At 41.1% G+C, this 26,226-nt stretch overlaps 1 protein-coding gene across 4 annotated transcripts in view; it reads right to left on the minus strand.

Annotated features, from left to right (window-relative positions):
- The window catches only part of LOC101739299 (probable isocitrate dehydrogenase [NAD] subunit alpha, mitochondrial), a 36,786-nt gene that overhangs the window by 1,186 nt on the left and 9,374 nt on the right, over window positions 1-26,226 (minus strand). For 2 of the 4 annotated variants that reach the window (XM_038018451.2, XM_038018449.2), the window contains exons 4-7: window positions 12,804-13,019; window positions 9,365-9,500; window positions 7,442-7,555; window positions 156-3,969 (exon numbers count right to left, since the gene is read on the minus strand). In XM_038018451.2, coding sequence (XP_037874379.1) covers window positions 3,742-3,969; window positions 7,442-7,555; window positions 9,365-9,500; window positions 12,804-13,019 — 694 coding nt within the window. In that variant the 3' untranslated portion in view covers window positions 156-3,741. Of the gene's footprint in view, window positions 1-155; window positions 3,970-7,441; window positions 7,556-9,364; window positions 9,501-12,803; window positions 13,020-26,226 lie in introns of those variants that run through there. The other 2 variants (XM_038018448.2, XM_038018450.2) reach the window with 1 other exon arrangement.

Below are 26,226 nucleotides of genomic sequence, written 5' to 3' on the forward strand. Positions count from 1 at the left end.
CACTGGAATGGAACGACAAAGGTGTCCATAATTACATGGAAGACCTCTGAAAGTTACAATTAGCTTAAAACTGTTTTTAAGTATCCAAATTGACTACCAGCGCACTTATTATTTCCCTGGTATCCAATCAACAACAGGATTCAAATAAAACAACATTATCTTTATATTTAACTCAATAAAATTAAAATAAAAACAAAACTTTTTTTATATTTTATTGGGCTAATATATTTACATACAACTAAATGTCACAATAAAACTTCTTAAAAAGTTTTCAGTACACAAAACTAAATCACAAATGACTCACAAATCCATGAGTGTAAAAATAAATCACAATAAGGTGCTAACACAGCCTCTGATGGGAATGGACCAGTGTTACAAGTAACAAAAATCATAACATCAGATTAAATCCGAATTCCCGGTGCAAGAATAATAAACTAAGCTTTATCCATTAGATGGATATTGAAGCACAGAGTTACAAACCTTGAGGACAAATTTCACATAAACTGATTTAAATAATTTTACGACGTTATTCAAAACAAATTGAAATAGGAAATTAACAAATAATTAAATACTGAACTACATCCGCATTACAAATTTCATTACATTTTATTTACAGTTTAATTTCTCGTTTTCATAATTAAGTACTCAAAATGGCGGTCACGATATTTTTAGTCAATACATCTAGTACAAAGTCATGGTAACTACACAATACGTCACAATAATAAATTAACTAGGAGACAAAAACTACTACTCTTAAATAGATTATTTAATTTGACGGCGTCCTACGATGCTTCAATGTTATAGTATCGTATAGGCTGGATATATCACTGGGAATTTTTTCTTTTATCATTTAAAAATATATTTCTGTTGTCTTTGCTTTGATAAGTCCACGAGTATAATTGAATTAATATAGAAGTACAAATAGCTGAAATAGTACAGATTGTCTTTACTGGCATTTTATTAAATAACCTATTTTAACCAGGTTACTATATTCTCGTTTCTTATTCCAGTCCGATGATGTGAGAGAGAGAGGAGTGAGTGTTGAGCTGACGGCTGATAGAAGAGAATGGAAGTAAAAAATTAGCTGTGCGATATGCTTGGATAAAGTGAAGAAAAAGAAGACTCCAATCCGATTCAACTAGGATATTCGCGTAATAAACGTCACGTGTCATTTTTTCGATTATTTTTATATTTTTTTATATTATGAATCCTTGTTAGGCTCGACTGTGATGACCATACACATGTATATATAGCAATTCTATATAAACCTTTTTATTTATTGGAAAATTAAGGACACATAAAACATAAAATTAGACAACGTTGCTCGAGTCATGTCCGTGCCGCGTTCGTCACGCGGCGATTGGTCGGTATTGACCCGCATCGGGTGCGTCGCGCCGGCACAGTGTTGCCAGAATCTTATCCGATTCACTCTCGGTGCTTTTAGGGCTATCAAGCACCGGTCACCGTCCTCGGCGACTACGACAAAGAGTTCAACGAGCGAACTAACCCATAGACACAGCCCACTGGGTGTCTCGCCGGACCTTCTCAGTGGGTAGTTATTCCGATCCAGTGGTAAATTCTGCGAAGCACTGCTCTTGCTAGGGCTAGTGTTAGCAATTCTCTCAGGTTAAGCCCGTGAGCTCACCTACCCGTCCGGGCGTATCTGGAGTAGGCCCTTAGGCAACCGCCGAATAGATAGGGGAAAAAAGTGTTGCCAGGTATCAGAAAACATTTCTCACAATGGACTACACAGTACAAAAAATCTGCATCACAGATTCTATTACATGAGTAAAGTCGAACGGAATACATTTTGTAGCTTCTGACTTGAAATGTTTTAATTCACTTTCAATATTATAGAGAAAGGTTTTAATGATAAATCTTTAAGAGCCGTCACACAACAACAGAAATTTATATTATTAACATTTAACAAAAAAAATAACTCTACCGTGATACATCCACATATAAATCAATAATGTTTAAAAGCAGATCTACTTAAAATCACTAATTACAGAAAGCGGAATGATAAATACTGTAACATTAAATCCATCTTTGGCCGTTGTATGATGATCACGCGCGAGTGAACTGAGCTACAAAATAGTTTGTTTGACAATCGCCTCCAGCGGCCCGTGAGCGACCCCCCCCCCAACCCCTAAGTTCCTGGGACCGCCTCCTACCCCCCGGGACCACCCCCCACCCCCCAGAGCACGCGAGCCCCAGGGGCGGTACTGCCGTGGGAAAATCATTACATTCCACTCGACTAGACAATTTAAGCCTTTGGTTTTAAATCCCTTTTATTGCTTTTTGTCTAAATTTTATTTATATATTGATTTCAATGTACTTCATATTTAGAATGTATGTGTTTGCATCCATTGTTTTTTCTTATCAAAAACATCGAACGGTGACTTCCTCACTAGTTCTGCGCTGGCGACTTTTCCTCGTTATAATTTTTCAGGGTCCGCGGCATTAAATATAAATGCTAATAATACGTAGCCAAACGAAACTGTCGTCCGGAGTAAAGATATCATTTTGACCCTCGACGCTCACGTTACGTTTGTTTAAAAAAAACTAGTGTACGGTTAGCAAAACAAGACTCAACTCTTTTAGTAATCTCATTGTACATTTGCAGACAACCGATGTTATATTATTTATGTATGTATATATGTATACTATATACTACTATGACAACTTCAGGCGATTTCGATATAAACTTATGCAACTATAAAACAATTCGACTAATTAAGCTAATCAATTGAACTAATACATTATTGATTGTCGAATCCGGTCACTGCTCGTTGCGGTCAGGACTACTAACGCTAAAGGAATCCTGGACGTTCCACCACCATCCCCCCCCCCCGTGGTCTGGATCTCTTCATTCACAGTTTACCATTGAGTATTTAGTCTGGAGAAATGTTTTAAAGACACTGTCCTGTATACAGCGTAAACAATACTGTTTTTATATCAATTTGTTTATTTAAGCTTGAATTTTTTTTTGTACTTTTTCAGTATTAATATCTTAAGCTTCATTGTTAGTTTTAAATTCAGAAGCAAGGTTACACATATTTAAAACATAATTGTTTTTCTTTTTTTTTTTTTTGTACTAAATTTTTTCTCTTCATCTACCTGCACGCATTTTAAAGGCTTTTATCGTATAAGTTTATTGAAACTAGACCATTACACTAATAACGAGACGCTCTGATAGGTCACGTTCTTGGAAGTTATATTTGAGTCGACTATTATCAAAGCCGGCAATGTGACTTTTGGACAATTATTGGTAAATCAGAAAAACGAATTATTGACTTTGTATTCCATTGGCAGTCACAAAACTCTTCTGAACGACATCTTAGATAAATAACAGGTTAAGTATTAACCTTTATTTAATGCAGGTTTTGAACCGTATTCTTTGAAGGAGACGATTATATTCAAATCAATTTGTATTGACATATCAATAACATTTTTTTGTCCAAATGCACAGATTGCCACCTTTGATAATAGACGACTCATTTTTATTATCTCAGTTATACGAACATTAAGGGCAACATTAAATTTTAAAAGATCCCTAATTGCGATTATTTAAGCAATTCATTGAACGTACTAATAAAAATGATGAACACGTTAAAAGCGGTTACGAAATAAAACCTGGACCACATTATTAACACGCAAAATATTCAGTGGGAAATTAAGAAAAAAAAAAAGAAACTAGCTTTAACGTCACAACCAAACAGCGACCAGACATCCTCGGATCTACTTCAAGTTCTTGATGATCTCTTTAGTGAAGTCCGTGCACGTGCTCTTGCCGCCGAGGTCCTGGGTCAGGACCTTGCCCTCGCGCAGCACGTGGAAACAGGCCGCCTCGATCCTGTCGGCGTGGTCCCGCATGTTCATGTGCCGCAGCATCATGACCGAGGACAGCAGCAGCGCGGTGGGGTTGGCCTTGTCCTGCCCCGCGATGGCGGGCGCCGTCCCGTGTACCTGACCCAGCGCGACCCTCATTAGTCCCAACGCTACGACGACGCCCACTTCACTGTCTCATTAACATTCCGATTACGAGCCTCAATTAAATTGAAGAAAACGAAACAGCCATCATTTAAATCATATAAATAGCGGTAGGCAGCGGCTTGGCTCTGCCCCTGGCATTGCTGAAGTCCATGGGCGACGGTAACCACTCACCATCAGGTGGGCCGTATGCTCGTCTGCCTACAAGGGCAATAAAAAAAATTGCTTGTTACGTAAAACCAACAAAATATTGGTTCATCTAATTGAAATAGAACGTCATTGTATTGCAAGCTCATATAGAAATGTTAATAAACACAGTCAAATGTTAACGATTTTACGATAATGTGTTAGATAAAGTTAAATCATGGAGACAAATGATTCCCAAGTCCAATGTTATTTAGTTATGTAATTGAACCCCGTCTGCGGAAGAATTCGAAAAATCGTTTCTAAACATAAACAGACCATTTTTTATAGTGGAAATTGCCAAATCCTTTAGTTCTGTAGATATTTGAAAGAAAAAAACATGTAGATATCTAAAAATCGAAAATATTTAGTGTCAGTATTACTACGTAACAATGATATTGTCGTCATCAGATACAAAATTAATATTGTAAGTGAAAAATCTGGGCATCTACAAGATAAGAGATGAGTCAACTTCAACTAGTCTTGATAAAATCTAATTATTTTCTTTGTAGGACGCTGAGATATGAGTTATAAAGTCTTGATGCTTATCTATGCTCTATAAATACATATTTTGATATCGAGTAAAGAATTATTTGAAAATTTTGGTGTGATAATAATACAGAGGAAACTTTCAATAAATAAAAAAAAAAACGAATAGTAATTAGTTTAGTAGTTTTCGAAATGCTTTTTAGATTACTTGCATTACTTTATATAAAAGGGAGCTTTCGTTGGCACTACGAAACCTTGAGCGGGCCAGGTCCTGAATGTAATTTTTTTTCTTCCAGTTTTTCAGTTATATTAGTAATGTAGCTGTAAAACTGTAAAAAAATGGCAGTTTTACCGTTACATTACTAAACATCAAGACTTTATAACTCATATCTTAGTTCTAGTATATTATAATAGTACTAATATTTGCTCTGTTGGCGAATACATTTCCATGTCACGTAGACAAATTAAGTTTTTTCTTATTTTCTAAAACTTTGAATCAGTAGTTTCCGGATGCATCTAAAGGGTGTTATCATTGCTCCTATCCAAGATCGTTCTTACTATTAAATCCTGTTTATGTTTAGAGACATTTCTTCGAACAAGCTGTTGTGGAAGTTATTTGACTCATTAACTCGATTATTGAATCATGCACTGTGACGTCACTAGCAGCACACAAACAAAAATGTTTCTATGAAACATTAGAAAAGAAAAAAAAAGGTTTTTAACAAATCACTGGGGAAATCGAGGTAGGTACCCAGGCAAGGGAATCCAAGTACTAAATTTTAAACCTAACATTGGTCATTAGTAAATAAACTAATCATTAAGTATCCTTCATTATATATTGAGAGGTTGAAAGGCTAAGGCTTGGCTTGGTTCAAGCGACATTTTTACAACTTTACAAAAGAGCTATTCAAATATAAAATTTGGAAAAAATATCATAACAAAAAAAACTTCTCCAGCTATGTATTTGAATGTAGTAAACTTAATTGAAGTTCAATTACAAACATCGAACTGTCGATGCTAACATCAAATAAAACGAACCTTTAATTACAAAGATAAATGTCGTGTATTAGGCCAAATGTCTCTTAAACATACTTGCCTTTCAACTCTCGATATATATCATTAATCATATAAAGACCCACCCTAATACTCAACAAACAAACTCTTGTAACATCTCTCAACATCACGACGATTCAAATAGAGGTATCGATTTATATATTCAGTTAATAACTATTCACTTCAGGGATGTATTTATTTTCAACATAGTTATTATTTTGCGGATAATACAGGTAAAACGGTAGCCCCTAGTGGCATTGAAATAACGGTCTTAAACTGGTGGTACGACGTCTTGTGAGTCCGCGCGGGTAGGTACCACCACCCTGCCTATTTCTGCCGTAAAGCAGTAATGCGTTTTAGTTCGAAGGGTGGGGCAGCCGTTGTAACTATACTGAGACCTTAGAACTTATATCTCAAGGTGGGTGGCGCGTTTACGTTGTACATGTCTATGGAGTCCAGTAACCATTTAACACCAGGTGGGCTGTGAGCTCGTCCACCAATTTAAACAATAAAAAAAAGCTAAAGGCGTCTAAAGCAAGGGTTGAAACTTAGTACCATTAAGGAAAGACAGGCGGCGCGCGAGTCATTTAAACAACTTCATATTTCCCAGACAATTATCGATAGGGATACCACTGAGGATTGCGATCGGGTCTCACCGGAATTAGAATGATTAAACATTGAACCTAAATGTTGATAAGTAAATATGTGGATTATGAAGTCATATGCTGTTAGTATGCACACAATTTATAGGCATTGCTTTCATTCACGTTAATTCATAGAACAAGTTCACAAACAAATGGATATTAGTCAAGATGTACACGTGCATTTGTCAGGGATCTTGTATTGTTACATATGGGGGGGGTGTTGGAACGATTTTGTTAGTTAACAACATCAATTGATATAATCGAAAATTATATAAAAACTTACTGAGATAGTTCACAGAAGATATATATTTCACAGAAGATAAATCACTTTTTGCTGTCAAAAAACGCGGTCAGAGTGTATTTAAGACGCATCTATGTTGTGACACTTCATTGGTTTTGAGGAGTCACCAATAGGGGGAAGCCGAGTAATGAGAAGAAAAGACAACAGTCTTCCGGGAATGAGGATTTGGCATCGCTCCGAAACTAGTGACCAACATCTGAAGGAACAACCGGCGAGGTAACTTTTCAATCAACTCGAATTCCATTCACGATCCATTGATCTAGTTTATTGGTAACATCTGACTGAACTCGTAGGATCAAACTGTCTAGAACTACGAGGAGGAGAGGGCGAGATAGAGAATCTACCCTTCTGCTATCTATATAAGCTACTTACTGTACCCGTCCGCTGGGCATTTAAAATTAACATTATTATTTCTCACCCCCACAAAGATTCTCATCATTAACGCCCCCGCAACTGGTGTAGGGAGTCCAACACTCATATAAATATTAGCCTATTCATTAAGAGCATGTATTTTCTACATGGATACCAAGTTTCAAGTCAATCGGGTGCATGGTTCAGTAGTTATAACCGAACATCCGTAAAAACTAATGTAGATTTATATATTAGTATAGATATATAAAAATATAGCCATAAAAAACTCCACTCATCATCATCATAGCATCATCTCTGTTGCTCTCAATAAGTTTAATATCTGCCTCGTTTTTTTGTATAGAAAGACATGGCCGAGATAAATAACCAATTCGGTCCATGGGCATCAGCAGCGCGCGCGAATACTCACCGACTCGAAGAGCGCGCCGTTCTTGCCGATGTTGCCGGAGGGCGTGAGGCCGAGCCCGCCCACGAGCCCGGAACACATGTCCGACATGATGTCACCGTACAGGTTGGGCATCACCTGGACGAACACAAGCGCTATGACTCCTCGTACTCATTACTGGTGGTAGGACCTCTTGTGAGTCCGCGCGGGTAGGTACCACCACCCCGCCTATTTCTGCCGTGAAGCAGTAATGCGTTTCGGTATGAAGGGTGGGGCAGCCGTTGTAACTATACTGAGACCTAAAAACTTATCTCTCAAGGTGGGTGGCGTATTTACGTTGTAGATGTCTATGGGTTCCAGTAACCACTTGACACTAGGTGGGCTGTGAACTCGTCCACCCATCTAAGCAATAAAAAAAAATTCAATATTCTATAGATATTCGAAACGCAACATTTACGGTAGGCAAACGGCTTGGCTCTGCCCTTGGCGTTTCTGAAGTCTATGGGCCACGGTAACCACTCACCATCAGGTGGGCCGTATGCTCGTCTGCCTACAAAGGCAATAAAAAAAATAATGTTATTATAACAGAAGATTTTGGAACAGTGGAAGTTTTATTTTATGCGCTGCGATTCCTACTCTACAATAATAATAACTGATTACAAAAAATCCCTTAATCCATAGTAAATCCCTGAGTTGATGTATCACAGCCATTATCGACAACATTCCTTGACGTTGTTGTTTTGATTTAGTAAAGTGAGCAACTGCTGTTTGTCACGCGGTACGCTAGATGGCGCTGCTCGTATTGTCAATGTCAATAATGTAGGACAGCGCTAGGAATTCAAGTTGTTTTTACATTTAGTAGATGTATACGACCTCAAGTGGGACTTAATTATGATTAATAATTATGATAATTATTATACTGGTGGTAGGACCTCTTGTGAGTCCGCTAGGGTAGGTACCACCGCCCTGCCTATTTCTGCCGTGAAGCAGTAATGCGTTTTGGCTCGAAGGGTGGGGCAGCCGTTGCAACTACATATACCTGAGACCTTAGGACTTATATCTCAAGGTGGGTGGCGCATTTCCGTCATAGATGTCCATGGGCTCCAGTAACCTCCTTTACGTCGCCAACTTACTAGCAAGGGTTTCGATTTAAGGGACAGTATATTATACCTATTGCAGTTGAAAGTAAGATTTGGACCTCAGAGTGAGTGACGGAATTCGTGTCTATGGGTGAACGGTCGGTTAGTTCTTTTGTCGTTTATTTTATCTACACATTATGAGAACGGTCAATTCATTCCTTGTCGTCTGATTCGTGTCCGTCTTTTAGCAAGTCATTAAAAGTACTGCCTGCCGCTAGTCACGTCCGCCCTCGAGCCATTTCCTTTCGAATTCTTGTCAAGTCTCTGTCTTAGTCCATGTCTAATCATTGTAGGTCTTATGTCCTGTCAAAGAGGTTGCACGCCACGACAATGAGCTAGTTATAGAGCTGCTATGAAGGCTGCGGGCTGATTTGCTCATCTACGCAAATAAACCATAATCTAGCTCTGATTGGCCAAACGCCTGAGCAGCACAATGGTACACCGCTGAAAGAGAAGAATGTAATACACGGATACTCTTTACGTCAGCGGTCGGGGAACTTTTTAAATTATTACCCCAAAATATTTTTGTGTAAGTTTATATTACCCCATGGCGAGGAACAAAAAAAACCAAATCGCTTCTTTTTAGTATTTTTCGTATTATAGCCACCATGATAGTTTTGAAAAGAAAACAATAACTAAAAATTTAACTATTCTAAAGAAGTTTCACTTCAATTTATACTTTTTACTCACAAAAGTTTCATTTTTACCCCCCAAAATCTCATTTTACCCCACTTGGGGTAATTTACCCCGGTTCCCCGACCGCTGCTTTACGTCATGAATCGTGTCAGGAGGTAACTGCACAACTCACCAGCACGTCAAACTTGGAGGGGTCCTGCACCATGTTGAGGCAGACCGTGTCCAGGTATCGCTCTTCAAACTTGATGTCCGGGTACTTGGTGGCGAGCTCGCGACAACAGCGCAGGAAGAGGCCGTCTGACATACGCCTGGAATACGGGTTACGTAAAACACACAGCCTTTATTCGTAGTTTTTTTTTTTCAATCTTATTTCTTAAATATTCGAATCATATTGTCGTTGGATATCATAATCATAGATGAGAGATACCGAGGATCGTGCTCAGTGGCGAACAATTGGAAAGGCCTATGTCCAGCAATGGACTGCTATAGGCTGATGATGATGATGATGATAATGATTGTCGTTGGACATAAACGTAGTGGCCCAAGAGCCCGCGACAGCCAGACCTTCGTTATTTTATAAAAGCTGAAAGTTTCTCTGTGTATGTCTCCAACACAGGTAAGAACGACCCGCGATTATAGAGTTCCGATTGTGGTTACTTGGGCAGGTAACAGGCAGTAAAGGTATATAAAATAGTACTTTAAATTCGTTAAAGTATAAAGGTTTTTTTTTTAATATTTAGTCCAGAATATCTTTAGAAATCATGATATCCGTTGCCGGACACTTTTTCCAGTTGTTACCCCCTGCCAGACACCCTTAAACTTTAATAAATTTTAATTATACTTTCGTTATACTATAAAAGCTAAATTTTATATATGTTACTTAGGGACTTATAAAAATATGTTACCCCAAGAGCCGGACAGTTTTAATGGTTCTTACATCTTGCCAGACACATTGACAGCCCGCTGTAGGTGCGAGCGCGAGGTAGCAACTGTTCAAGCGGGTGTGAGCGAGATAGAGTGCTTAGTCTATTGTGATCTTTTAAGATATCCAATAAAAAAATTATTTTATTACGTTCATAGCAATATTATAGAAAATAAAAAAGGTTATTTTAATATTATAAAGTACAAACATAATATTACATGTCAAAGAAAAATATTTAATCGTTCTTATAATTTTCCTCATTGTCGTCGATATTGAACTATCGAGTCGGCCTGAGGGGCCTACGAGGGGGGCATAGCTACTACCGTATCCGATTTGAGAGTACGAGCTAAGCGGTAGTAAGACCTTTGAGAGGGCGCGAGTCCTTCTAAGAAATCAGACCATCTGGCATCTCGGACTTCGGCGATGCGAGACTTTACGTCGCGTTGTAGGGCACGCATTCGAGTACGATTTTCCACTGTAGGATACCTATCGTAGGCACGGATCGAAGCGTTCTTAGCTCTAAGGAGTTCCCTAATATCGTCGGACAATTTGAAGCGGTGAAGGAAGTCCTCCGCCACAACTTGCTTCGATGACCTATCTAATGTCGAGGTGATGTGTGACGTTACGATGTCTATGGCTTCAGCGGTATCCTGAGGAGACGGGGTAGAGTCCGGGCTAAACGGGAGCGATGGTGGATCAGATTCAGCCAGGCTAATGCCCAGCGTGTGCCAATCCACCACAGTCCTCGTGACGGGAACGGAATCGGGAGCGCGACCGAGCTTCATAATGACGGGGCGGTGGTCTGAATCTAACTCTAAAACTACTTCGATCGAGTGTAAGCGCAGAGTTACGTTTTTTAATAACGCTATGTCGAGTATATCCGGGCGATGCGCGATATTTAGCGGGTAGTGAGTCGGGGTTAGCGGAGCGATGATATCGAAGGCGAGATCATCGACTAACGCGTCGAGCCGCCTGCCATTAGGGGTTGTGGTGTGTGAGTTCCACCTGATGTGTTTACAATTTAGGTCGCCCGCCAGAATGACAGAGCTTCCCATGCCGAGTAGCGCCTCGATATCACTGCTTAGAACGGATAAATCCTATAAACGACAGCTGATGTGCAGTAAAAGATCACAATAGACTAAGCACTCTATCTCGCTCACACCCGCTTGAACAGTTGCTACCTCGCGCTCGCACCTACAGCGGGCTGTCAATGTGTCTGGCAAGATGTAAGAACCATTAAAACTGTCCGGCTCTTGGGGTAACATATTTTTATAAGTCCCTAAGTAACATCTATAAAATTTAGCTTTTATAGTATAACGAAAGTATAATTAAAATTTATTAAAGTTTAAGGGTGTCTGGCAGGGGGTAACAACTGGAAAAAGTGTCCGGCAACGGATATCGTGATTTCTAAAGATATTCTGGAGTAAATATTAAAAAAAAAAACCTTTATACTTTAACGAATTTAAGGTACTATTTTATATACCTTTACTGCCTGTTACCTGCCCAAGTAACCACAATCGGAACTCTATAATCGCGGGTCGTTCTTACCTGTGTTGGAGACATACACAGAGAAACTTTCAGCTTTTATAAAATAACGAAGGTCTGGCTGTCGCGGGCTCTTGCTCTATAGTGAACAGTTCAACAGTTTGCAAGCGTTTCGTCAATATTTAAGAGAGTCTTTCTTCAAACGAACCGATGATCGTTCTCGTCGAACCCGTCGCTTGCGACGAAGGGCTCGGCGAGTATATTAACCCACAGACACAGCAGGCCGAGTTTCTCGCAGCATCTTCTCAGTGGGTCACGTTTCCGATCCGGTGGTAGATTCTGCGACGCACTGCTCTTGCTAGGGTTCGTGTTAGCAACGTCGCCAGGTTTGAGCCCCGTGACCTCACCAAGTTGTTAGGGTTACGCTGAAATCGCCCCTCAAAGCCATCACCTTAGACGATATGTATAGGAAGGGAGTGAGCGAAGAAATGATATATGATAAGAGGAGTATGGAAGGAGAAAACGTGTTGCGCCGACCCCAGGGGACTGGGAGAAAGGCAAGCGAATGATGACAAATAATAAACACCAAGAAAAAGGGCAAACAAACCTCTGTTCATCACACGAAAGTTTGCCCGATGTGGGAATCGAATCCACGACCCTCGGCACAACAATCAGGGCCGCTAGCTACTGGGGCAACGATTCAGTCAAGTTACTATAGCAATATTTTTTTTACCTTGCCTTAGATGCCTTTAGCTTATCTTTTATTGCTTAGATGGGTGGACGAGCTCACAGCCCACCTGGTGTTAAGTGGTTACCGGAACCCATAGACATCTACAACGTAAATGCGGCACCCACCTTGAGACATAAGTTCTAAGGTCTCAGTACAGTTACTAGTACAGTTACAGCAACTTCTTCTGCAAGTTTCAAGTTTCTTACAAGTTTCTTACTGGTGGTAGGACCTCTTGTGAGTCCGCACGGGTAGGTACCACCACCCCGCCTATTTCTGCCGTGAAGCAGTAATGCGTTTCGGTTCGAAGGGTGGGGCAGCCGTTGTAACTATACTGAGATCTTAGAACTTATATCTCGAGGTGGGTGGCGCATCTACGTTGTAGATGTCTATGGGCTCCAGTAACCACTTAACACCAGGTGGCCTGTAAGCTCGTCCATCTATCTAGTCAATAAAAAATAAATAAAAAAAACTTACATAATATTAGCTTTGTGTACGGCCGTGACCTTCTTCCTCTTGTTTTCTCTGGCGAACTGGAAGGCGAACTCCGCCACTCTCGTACTGGCCTCCTCCGTGATCAGCTTGATGGACTGCACGACCCCGTCGACGATCTCGTGCTCGATACCGGAATACTCACCCTCGGTGTTCTCTCTGATCGTGACCACATCAACGTTGTCGTATAGTGTCTTGATCCTAGGGGAGAATACAGTTTTTGTGAATATGGTGTGAGTTTGAGTATCAACTGAAATTTGTCGAGGTATATTTCACGCATTATTGGTGGTAGGGGGTCTTGTAAGCCCGCACGGGAGGTACCACCACCGTGCCTATTTCTGCTGAGAAGCAGTAATAGGTTTCGGTTTTAAGGGAAAACTGAGACTTAGAATTCACGTCTAAAGATGGGTTTTGTATGCTTAATGCGAGTTTTTTAACGCACTCGATAGTTGGAACGTTTGCCACTAGGGGCGCTGTTCCAACTGCATACAAATCTAAGTTAACTTTTACGCTATCGAGAACGTTAACAAACTCGCACTAACCACACTGGCATTAAGTAAGCGCGTCCACCCGTATTAGTGATAAAAAAGTCACGATCTTCTTCAACAAACAACACCTGCACACCTAACATGTCTTCGATAATTATTTCTACGGTGAACGAATAACATACTTTACTACAAAGTTTTTTTAAGGGATTTTATGACCTGGTAACTAAGACCTTTAAGTCATGTCTTATTTTAATTTATATTCATATCTTTATGAAAAATTATATTATGGAGTGAAATGAAATGAAGATGATTAATTTGCGACATTAATCAACTGGGATGAAATTAAATGAAATGAAATGAGATGATATGGGATGAAATATAATCTCAATAAAATGGTGGTAATTTACTAAGATTTTTTCAGTGGACTTTTTGGAGGATCCCGAGAAGTTACATCCAGCGACTTTGTTTCATTTTCTCACATTTGTGCACTTTCACAGATATTAAACAGTTAGTAAACCACCATTATTACACATTTAAACCCGAAGAAACACTAAATAGATAAAATAAAACAAATCACATAACTTCACTCCTCGCGTTCCCGCCAAAAAGTTCCTACTGCCAAGTAAAATATTTTTTACGATTACCCTCATTACTGACGTTTATAGGGAGACAAATAATGGAATGAGCCTTAAGGTCAACAGCAAGGTCTGGAATTAAGCCAAATATTTGGTAACAATATTGTGGTTACAGTTTTTTAAATTCTAAAGCCAGAATAAAGCGATGAAAAATGTTCTATATTATAAATTCCACTTATATAGTTTCATTTACTGTCAGTCTTCAATTAATTGGCATTTAACTAAGATTATGTGTGTTTTTTCAACCGCACGTATTTTATTTTACAGTTTAAAGTTAAAGAAATCGTAATGTTGCTATGTTAATAATCGTAAACCTTTATCTCTTTAGCGCTCAATGTTAGTACATCCAAGATCGAATACCTTGATCCCCATTCCGATTTGAGCAACCGACGCGCGTGGACGTGCTCATTGTTTTGTCGGAAGTGACTACCGGTGATAATAGATCATTGTTCGTGGCACATCTGTGGCCCAAGTGTTTCTCGGAATTTGTACCTGCGCCTAATTGCAAGGCATTGCCGCCCGGGAACTGTGCAGTGGTTCTATTCACTCTAATTCTATTCTACTTATTCTATTCACTAAAATTTCTAAAATTCCTAGAATCGCTTCGGCCAATTTAGTGTTACCGACGCAGGGGCCTCGCCGCAAGGCGAGCGCGTGTTTAAGTCCCGGGGCCGCCCCCCCCGGGCGAAAATCACGTAAAGATGGAGGAAAAACTTTTCATCGATTTCATTCGGGAAAAATATCCATCAATCGCGCCCGAATTCGAAGCCTATAGGGCCTCATTTGGTAATTATTCTCCCCCCGCATCTCTCGCCGCCGTCGCCAAACATGCCTCGCAGGCATGCCTCGCGTGCCCCGCCGCCGGTCCGTGTTCAAGCGCACGTACGCACGCCGCCGCCGTAGCGTCTAACGCCCCCGCCCCCGCTACCCCCGCGCCCGCGTCAATCACGTCAGTTTCGTCCGTCGCGACCTCAATAGCGTCTAGTTCAGGCTCCGATACCGAATCGGAGATGGACTTCGAGTCCGCGACTAGCCCTCAACCCGGAACCTCGGATGGGTTCCAAACTGTAACGCGCGGTAAAAAGCGTACTCGCGTCGTGGAGTCCCGGAGCTCCATGACGAAGCAAACCAAGTCCGCGACCGCCTCCCGACCGCAGGTAGTCGTAACGCCGGAGTCGGACTCCGCCCGCCGCGTAATCCCACCGCCGCGCCCAAAAACCGCACCCGCGCCTAAAACAGTTGTCCCGCCCCCGCTGATACTCCAGGAGAAGTCAGCGTGGAATCGCGTATCCCAGGCCCTTCAGGCCAACAAAATTAATTATACCCATGCGCGTAACGTCGCGCATGGGATTCAGATTAAGGTCGCAACGCCGGGCGACCATAGGGCCCTCTCTGCTTACCTCCGAAAGGAGAACATAGGTTATCACACCTATGCTCTTCAGGAGGACCGCGAACTCCGCGTAGTGATACGTGGAGTCCCCAAGGAACTCGACATAGACTACGTAAAGGAGGATCTGATCGGTCAGTCCCTCCCAATAATTAGTGTGCACCGGATGCACAGCGGACGCGGCAGACAGCCGTACAATATGATTCTCGTCGCGCTAGAATCAACCCCGGAGGCAAAGAAAAGAATCTCATGTCTCAAAACGATATGCGGCCTCTCCGGGGTCACCATCGAAGCCCCCCATAAACGTGGTACTCCCGGGCAGTGCCACAGGTGCCAGCTCTATGGCCACTCAGCGCGTAATTGCCACGCGCGCCCCCGCTGCGTGAAATGCCTCGGCGATCACGCAACCACAGAATGTTCGCGTGTTAGGGAAACCGCGACGGAACCCCCAAGCTGTGTCCTATGCCTTAAGCAAGGGCACCCGGCAAACTACCGCGGATGTCCTAGGGCTCCGCGTAATCGCCTGAACCACCCAGCCCCCCGAACCGTCGACCCAAAGACTTCGGCGCCTTCAGTGCCGAAACCAGCCTTCGTACCGGCTGCGGTTCCCATCGTCTCGGCGTGGAAAAAACCGCTGCCGTATACGAAGGAGGGAACACAAAACGTACCCCAGCTCCCGCCTGCGACACGTCACGCGCCTCAGCCCCTGCTCGCACCTCGCCCCGCGCCCGCGTACCGCCCCCCGCAACCCTCAGTCGTCAACGACTTCGCGCTCGTGCGCGACTTCGTCACCGCGGTAAACTTTGACCGTCTGCGATCGTTCGCAGATGCTATCCGTAGGTCGGTAACCCCCGAACAGCGGCTCGCGGCCGCTTTCGATCACATGGACGTCTACGAGTCCGTGTCTCGCACGTTATAAAAATTCTTTACCGGTAATCAATGGCGCAAAAAGGTAGAGAAAAACCGTATTCCCTTACGTTAGCATTCTACAATGCTAACGGACTCGCGCGGCAACGCGATCAAATTTTCGAATTCCTCCGCGATAATCTTGTAGATATTTTGTTAGTGCAGGAGACCTGTCTGAAGCCCTCGCGTCGTGACCCGAAAGTCGCGAATTACGTCATGGTTAGGAATGACAGACTCACCGCCTCCAAAGGCGGGACTGCCATTTACTATAGGCGGGCTCTGCACGTTGTTCCTCTCGATACTCCCTCGCTCTTACATATCGAGGCGTCAGTGTGCCGTATCTCGCTGACGGGACACCAGCCGATCGTCATCGCATCCGTTTATCTCCCCCCGGACAAGCCCCTCCTGAGCAGTGACATCGAGTCACTGTTTGGCATGGGAGACTCCGTCATCCTGGCAGGCGATTTAAATTGCCACCACACTAGGTGGAACTGCCATCGTACGAACGTTAACGGTAGGCGTCTCGACGCGTTTATAGACGACCTCACTTTTGAAGTAGTCGGTCCCCCAACTCCAACATGTTATCCGTATAACATCGCGCTCCGTCCGAGCACTATAGACCTGGCATTGCTTAGGAACGTAACTCTGCGCTTACGTTCCATCGAAGCACTGTCAGAGCTCGACTCAGACCACCGACCTGTCCTTATGCAGCTCGGTCGCCCTCACAACCCAGCCACTGTTACGAGGACCATGGTGGATTGGAATAAGCTGGGCACGTGCCTAGCCGAAGCCGCTCCGCCAATCCTCCCTTACGGCCCGGATTCGAATCTATCCCCCGAGGACACCGTCGAATCCATAAACATCATTACCGATCACATCTCTTCCGCGATCATTAGATCTTCAAAAGAAGTCGATGTGGAGGACAGCTTCCACCGCATTAGACTGTCCTCCGAACTTAGGAATCTCTTAAGAGTTAGGAACGCGGCAATCCGGACCTACGATCGTCTTCCCACGCATTCAAACCGGATTCGGATGCGTCGTCTACAACGCGAAGTCCACTCCCGCCTAAGTGACGCGCGTAACGATAATTGGCATAGTTATTTAGAACAACTCGCGCCCTCCCACCAAGCATACTGGCGACTAGCTAGGACTCTCAAATCCGAAACTACCGCTACTATGCCTCCCCTCGTACGCCCTTCAGGCCAACCACCGGCATTCGATGACGATGACAAGGCTGAGCTGCTGGCCGATGCACTGCAAGAGCAGTGCACCACCAGCACTCAACACGCGGACCCCGAACACACCGAGTTAGTCGACAGGGAGGTCGAGCGCAGAGCTTCCCTGCCGCCCTCGGACGCGTTACCCCCCATTACCACTGACGAAGTTAGAGACGCGATCCACAACCTCCAACCTAGGAAGGCACCCGGCTCCGACGGCATCCGCAACCGCGCGCTAAAACTCTTGCCAGTCCAACTGATAGCAATGTTGGCTACAATTTTAAATGCCGCTATGACGCACTGCATCTTTCCCGCGGTGTGGAAAGAAGCGGACGTTATCGGTATACATAAGCCGGGCAAACCGACAAACGAAACTTCTAGTTACCGTCCGATTAGTCTCCTCCCGACGATAGGAAAAATTTACGAACGGCTCCTTAGGAAACGCCTCTGGGATTTTGTTACCGCGAACAAAATTCTCATAGACGAACAGTTCGGATTCCGCTCTAAACACTCGTGCGTACAACAAGTGCACCGCCTCACGGAGCACATTCTGATAGGACTAAATAGGCGTAAACAAATCCCGACCGGCGCCCTCTTCTTCGACATCGCGAAGGCGTTCGACAAAGTCTGGCACAACGGTTTAATTTACAAACTGTACAACATGGGAGTGCCAGACAGACTCGTGCTCATCATACGAGACTTCTTGTCGAACCGTTCGTTTCGATATCGAGTAGAGGGAACTCGTTCTCGTCCCCGTCAACTGACTGCCGGAGTCCCGCAAGGCTCCGCGCTCTCCCCGTTATTATTTAGTTTGTATATCAATGATATACCCCGGTCTCCGGAGACCCATCTAGCGCTCTTCGCCGATGACACGGCTATCTACTACTCGTGTAGGAAGATGTCGCTGCTTCATCGGCGACTCCAGATCGCAGTAGCCACCATGGGACAGTGGTTCCGGAAGTGGCGCATCGACATCAACCCCACGAAAAGCACAGCGGTGCTCTTCAAAAGGGGTCGCCCTCCGAATACCACTTCGAGCATCCCACTCCCTAATAGGCGCGCAAACACCTCCGCCGTTAGTCCCGTCACTCTCTTTGGCCAGCCCATACCGTGGGCCTCGCAAGTCAAATACCTAGGCGTCACCCTCGACAGAGGGATGACATTCCGTCCCCATATTAAAACGGTACGCGACCGTGCCGCCTTCATATTAGGACGTCTCTACCCTATGCTTTGCAAGCGAAGCAAACTGTCCCTCCGTAATAAGGTAACTCTCTACAAAACTTGCATACGCCCCGTTATGACGTATGCAAGCGTAGTGTTCGCTCACGCAGCCCGCACCAACTTGAAGCCCCTTCAGGTTATTCAATCCCGATTCTGCAGGATAGCCGTCGGAGCACCATGGTTCCTGAGGAACGTGGATCTCCACGATGACCTGGAGCTTGACTCTGTCAGTAAGTATCTACAGTCGGCATCGCTGCGCCATTTTGAGAAGGCGGCACGACATGAGAACCCTCTCATCGTAGCCGCTGGAAATTACATACCCGACCCAGTAGACCGAATGGTAAACCGTCGACGTCGCCCAAAGCACGTCATTACGGATCCTCCTGATCCATTAACGGTGCTCTTAGGCACCACAAGCACCGGTCACCGTCCTCGTCGAACCCGTCGCTTGCGACGAAGGGCTCGACGAGCGAACTAACCCATAGACACAGCCCACTGAGTTTCTCGCCGGATCTTCTCAGTGGGTCGCGTTTCCGATCCGGTGGTAGATTCTGCGAAGCACTGCTCTTGCTAGGGTCAGTGTTAGCAACTCTCCGGTTGAGCCCCGCGAGCTCACCTACAAACGTTAGGGTGAAGCTGAAATAGCCTCTCAAGGCTATCAGCATAGGTAGGGAAAAAAAAAAAAAAAAAAAAAAAACCTTGATCCCATAATAGTAAAGCACAATAAACCTTCAAACAGATATTACCATTAATCTGCACACATAACATAATTTTTTTTTTTTTTTTTTTTTTTTTTTTTATTGCCTTTGTAGGCAGACGAGCATACGGCCCACCTGATGGTAAGTGGTCACCGTCGCTCATAATATACGGGCATTGATGTAATTTAAATAATTTAATGTTTTCTTGATTTCACGTTTACATAATCAATAAATTGATTAATTAGGAATAACTTGTAATCATTTGATACGTGGTAGGACCTCTTGCGAGTCCGCACCGGTAGCTACCACCACCCCGTTTATTTCTTCCATGATGCAGTAATGCGTTTCAGTTTGAAGGGTGGGACAGCCGTTGTAACTATACTGAGACCTTAGAACTTATATCTCAAGGTGGGTGGCGCATTTACGTCATAGATTACACGTTACAAATAAAAAATAGAAAATCACGGTAAACATAGAATGAGAGTGCAAGTTGTGCCGATAATGCTACGATAAAACCGACGGTATCAATATAATATTGGCATTTTATCTTGAAGCGAATTCATGCTAATATAATAAATGTGAATGTGTATGTTTGTTTGTTTGTCCTTCTTTCACGTCGAAACAAAGCGCCGCACAGTGGGTCGATACTGTGATTTTAGTGACTTAGGGACCAACTTTGTTTTTTTATAAAAAAAAATATGTAGATAGATAGAGCTCGTTAATCTCAATAATAATTGTTTTGGGCAAAAATTACAAAAACTTTATAGTTTGGTCAGAAAAATGTGTTTTGTGATTTTTTTGTATGGAGCGGGTCACATTAAATTAAATTCCTGCTAAGTACCGCGAGGTCCCGCTTTGAAACTATATTTTCCTTATACCTTGTCTAGTCTACTATCATTTGATGCTATGAACATGTGCATAAAGTTGCAACTCTGCCAAATAAATGGTACGAAAAAAATTAATAAATACATAGAATAAAAACCTTTATATTTTTTTCGTAAGTGCTTTTAAGTTAAATTTGATATGGATTAGTAAGTAAAAGCATGTAATGATACCCATAATTACATAATACCTAACAACAGTACATTTAGTAGGTCTCTAATTATGCAATCTCTCTAAATATTCTATATTTTGTTTCACTTTTCGATCTTTGGGTCAGAAGACGAAAGAAGATTGTGTAAAATATCCTCATTACTCGACGTTCTACTTCTCATTCTTGAATAACAACTCTCTGTATATTTCCGAAAATCTTTATTGCGAGCTTCCGCTGGGTAGTAGAAAATATAGTAAACATTTGTTTGTCTCTGGAAGTATAAAGTGACCATGTTTATTATATACTAACTAGTGTTCGTTTATTCGTACTACTACTAACATCTCGTGATTGTCGTTGTGATCTTGCTGCTTCCGTTATAATTGATAATTTTGTTAACAATTTAGGATTATTTATGATTTTAAGAGAGCAACTACAGTCGCTGTCTGATAATAAAAAACTCTTTCAATTCCTACAAAATCAAATAAACGTGACCGAAGAGAAAAATGTTGAGCTCCAAAAATTCTGTACGCAATTTTGTTCAAATGTAAGTGCAATATGGAAGCGAAGTAGTCGCATGTTAGCACAGTTTATAAGAAAAAAATGTGATTGGTTAGAATGTGCAATAAACTGGCCCGAAGGAATGATACCTGAAGCTATCAACACTGCACATGAAAGGCTCGAGATTTCTAATACTGAAGATGTTAAAAATGTACCACCCTCAAATGTACTACAGAAGCCTCGACATCTATTTTTGCACCTCGAAAACCTTTTGAAGAATTGGGATCCAGGCAAAAACGAAGACGCATTGAACAAATTTACCAATCGCTTTCGTTATCCCCGGATGAAATGAAAGCTACTACAATTGCTAGTTTGAGAAACACTAGAAATGAAGATGTAGGAGAAATAATGAACCACTTGTCAAATCACCCACATTTCACTTAAATTAAGTGGCAGTTTATAAACCTAAGAGAAGCAGCAAGTGAAAATGGGTCTAATTTATATCCTTCTTAATATAAAATTAAGCAAGAAAAGACCAAATGTTATCCAGGGAAAGACGAGGTAATTATTACTGAAGAAGGAGCTGCTATTAAAATGCAAGCATTACTAAACTTGGCGCTATATAGGCTTTTAGATGTGATTACTTCGGATTTGGACTCTACAAGAGAGCTACTGCTTATAAGCAAATAGGCTTTGATAGAGCCCCAGGTCAAAGTAATTATAAACAAAAAACTGAAACAGAGTTTGATGATTCATCTATTTTCATGGTCAGTCTAGTTCCTATAAGGCTTCAGAAATTTGATGGAACAATTGTTTGGGAAAACGACCTACCCTCATCAACTTTTTATTGCCGTCCAATAATGTTTAAATTTACAAAAGAAACGCAGTCAACAGTGACAATTATAAAAGCTAGCATAACAGAAGAAATAGAAAGACTTCAGCCATCAAAAATCAAACAAGTTGAAGTTAAGCATCAATTGCACATGATGATGATAGACGGCAAAATAACCTCATATTGTCAGAAACATTTTCTGCTGTCTGTGATATTTGCAAAGCAAAACCGTCAGAGTTTTTTGGAGTGACTTGCTTATCAAAGAGAAAATAATGAAGAAATATTCCAGTATGGAATGCTATCTTTACATGCCTGGATAAGATGCATGGAGTGCTTACTTCATGTCGGTAAATATAATTTTATTAGTTCACAATTTTTTCATCGTATGTAGTTTCCTGTGAGATAATTTTTTTAAATGACACTTTTTTTGTTTACGTCTTATCGTTTGGACTTCAAGAAATGGAGTTGCAAGGGGCGATGACAAAGAAAAAATAACAACCAGAAAAAGTGCTATACAGCAAGCGTTTAAAAAGGAATGCGGTTTACTTATAGATGTTGTCAAGCAAGGAATAGGAACAACCAATGATGGCAATACTGCCAGAAGATTTTTCAGGGATGCAGAAGAAATAGCCCGCATAACAGGAATACGTAAAGATTTAATAGAGAGGTTTCACGTGATTCTTCACTCTGTTGCATCTGGAGAGCGCGGTTCCAATTTTTCGGAATTTTTTAGATATACTGCACAATTGTATGTTAATTTATATCCCTGGTATTATATATGCCTTCCAGTATCCATAAATTGTTGGCACATGGCAGTGATATACAATAATGAAGAACTTTGGTGCCATTCGTATAGGTAAACTCTCGGAAGAGGCAGCGGAAGCTCGCAATAAAGATTTTCGGAAATATACAGAGAGTTGTTATTCAAGAATGAGAAGTAGAACGTCGAGTAATGAGGATATTTTACACAATCTTCTTTCGTCTTCTGACCCAAAGATCGAAAAGTGAAACAAAATATAGAATATTTAGAGAGATTGCATAATTAGAGACCTACTAAATGTACTGTTGTTAGGTATTATGTAATTATGGGTATCATTACATGCTTTTACTTACTAATCCATATCAAATTTAACTTAAAAGCACTTACGAAAAAAAATATAAAGGTTTTTATTCTATGTATTTATTAATTTTTTTCGTACCATTTATTTGGCAGAGTTGCAACTTTATGCACATGTTCATAGCATCAAATGATAGTAGACTAGACAAGGTATAAGGAAAATAAAGTTTCAAAGCGGGACCTCGCGGTACTTAGCAGGAATTTAATTTAATGTGACCCGCTCCATACAAAAAAATCACAAAACACATTTTTCTGACCAAACTATAAAGTTTTTGTAATTTTTGCCCAAAACAATTATTATTGAGATTAACGAGCTCTATCTATCTACATATTTTTTTTTATAAAAAAACAAAGTTGGTCCCTAAGTCACTAAAATCATAGAATCGACCCACTGTGCGCCGGATTAACATTTATTTTTTAAAGCGATAGTTTTAGGTCCGAGGAATAACATAGAATACCTTAATTTCCTACCTGATTTATTAAATTTAGAAAATATAATTGTTGCTTTTCCTTGACCACACGAGTCGAGCAGCAGACAATTAAATATAAATTTGATTACTTGATTACGAATTGTTCGTTGATAAAATTGACTTTACATTATCGTAATTTTTTTTATGATTCTTGTGGTATTTTGTCGTAACAAATTATTCTTTACTTCAATGACCTTTTGTTAATGCATGCGACGAACAAACGACCTTGTTACTATAACCCATAGATGTGCAAATTGGGTGCCCTTGAGACGTGACTCTACATCTCAATTGTACACACAGCTGTCACAACCACAACCCTTCCGACCGCAACGCAAGGCTGCTTCACCACAGAAAAATGCACGGTGGTGTAATTTATCCCCTGCGGGCATCCTGCGGGCTTACAGTACATCCTACCTCCAGCATCGACGACTATTGTAAAAGACTATAAATAAGACTGCAGTGTAATAGATAGTGTTTCGTGAATAACACTGAAATGTCTCCAACCATCCAACATGATTGCTTTGTGGTAAGTAAACCGAACGTGATGACTATCCACCTGTCCTTTTTTTCCTACCTTTGCTGTTAGATTTTTTTTCCTACCTAAGCTGAAAGCCTTAAGAGGCTATTTCAGCGTAACCTAACAAGTAGGTGAGCTCACGGGGCTCAATCCTGACGACGTTGTTAACACAAACCCTAGCAAGAACTTCGCAGAATCGACCACAGGACCGGACACGCGACCCACTGAGAAGATCCGGCGAGAAACTCAGTGGGCTGTGTCTGTGGGTTAATTCCGACGGGTTCGACGAAAACGATGACCGGTGCTTGAGGTACCTAAAAGCACCGTTAGTGGATTGGGAGGATCCTAAATGACGTGTGACCTGTCCCAGAATTAAACGAAGATCCACTTCTGTGAAAACATCTCATCAAATTACTTCTTCAATTTAAATTATTATTAAATGAACAATTTTTGTTTTCCAAACTTTTCTAAACAATATTATTTAACGGATTCTTACGCGATGACGATTGCAAAACCGCGCCGAAATATCGGCAACAAACCAAAACTAAAACGTGTCGTAAAACTAGTCGTAAGAAGCCATTTACTTGTAATTTGTAATATAAGGTTACCGTGAAACTTTATAACAATTACGATTTCATAAAAAAGGGCAAAGTTTTTTTGAATACTTTATATCGACGACCGAAAGGCTACATGATTTAAGCGACATTTGGCATAATAACCGACATCTTGTCTTTGTAATTAAATTTGTGTTTTATTTGGTATTAGCAGCAACAGTTCGATATTTTCAATTGAACGTCAATTAAGTGGAGTAATCCATTCAATAAAAAATAGCTGAAGAAGTTTTTTGTTATGATATTTTCTTCCAAACTTAAAATGGATGGATTTACACTGTAAATTTATCTCCTACAAAGTTGCAAAAATGTTGCTTAAACCAAATTGCCTTTCACCATTCAATATAATATGTATTTAATCTTCCAAAAAAAGTACATATCCAAAAACAATTCCATTATAAACAAGCATACGACGTATTCTTCGTAATTATTTACACAAGTGTTTAACAATACTACTAAAACTCGAATGAATACATACGAACGGTGATTCCTATTAAATATACTGAGTAAATAATAAATAAATAGATATATATAAAAAGATATATTTACTGGTGGTAGGACCACTTGTGAGTCCGCGCGGATAGGTACCACCGCCCTGCCTATTTCTGCCGTGAAGCAGTAATGCGTTTCGGTTTGAAGGGTGGGGCAGCCGTTGTAACTACACTGAGACTTTAGAACTTGTATCTCAAGGTGGGTGGCGCATTTACGTTGTAGACGTCTATGGGCTCCAGTAACCACTTAACACCAGGTGGGCTGTGAGCTCGTCCACCGATCTAAGAAAAAAAAAAAAAATCACGTATAATTTTAGGTAAATATTTTCATTTGTTACGAGTCTATTATGTAAACATTTGTGTTAATTGTGCGATTTAAACAAAATCGATTGACAATCGCACGTGTTAATTGCCCGTGACCTTGGAAATTGTTTGTTCATCGCAAAACTCACGTGACATCGAGTTACAGGATTTGCCAATACTTCTTAATTTATTTAGGAACTATATAACACTCGAATCAAGATCAAAGGGGATGGCCCATTTTAGGCCCAAAGCGGACAATAGATTATAGAAAAAATACTTAGTGCATTAATTTTGTCCTAAATAAATATGCATTTACTTTCTTGCAAATAAGCGCCAGTATAGTTTACAATAAGTAGTTTAAAAAAAGTAAATCTATTGAAAAAACAAGGATTTTTATTTTTGCGGGAAAAATATTGCCAGCTTCAAATCCTTTTACGTATGAAGTAAATATTTTGAGTATATAAATAAATCATTTTAAGTATTATCATTAATCAAACGATTTTAATGGATTTTATGCACATAAAATAACATCGAGACATACCCATTGGACTTTAACTTGTAACTATACTTGAAACCTTAGAACTTATATCTCAAGGTGGGTGGCGCATTTACGTTGTAGATGTATGTGGGCTCGAGTAACCACTTAGCAACACCAGGGTGGCTGTGAGCTCGTCCACCCATCTAAGCAATAAAAAAAAAACTTAACTTGTATTTTTATTTAAATATGTACAACTAAAACAAAAACATAAAAAATAATGTGTACTCGTAAAAAAAAGATTAAGATAAAAATCAATTATCGGTTATTTAAAAAAATAATCGATATATGAATTTCATGTAATTATTTTTCTTTATACTGACAACACTGAATTTAATCTGACTGACTGACACTTCGCTTGCTGCTTGTGGTGTTCTGCTTGCGTACAAAATGGATGTGTTTTGATTTTTCTTCGATTTATTTTACTTTTATCAATAACGTTTCATACT

Source organism: Bombyx mori, chromosome 21 (genome assembly GCF_030269925.1).
Source record: "Bombyx mori chromosome 21, ASM3026992v2".
Taxonomy (NCBI): domain Eukaryota; kingdom Metazoa; phylum Arthropoda; class Insecta; order Lepidoptera; family Bombycidae; genus Bombyx; species Bombyx mori.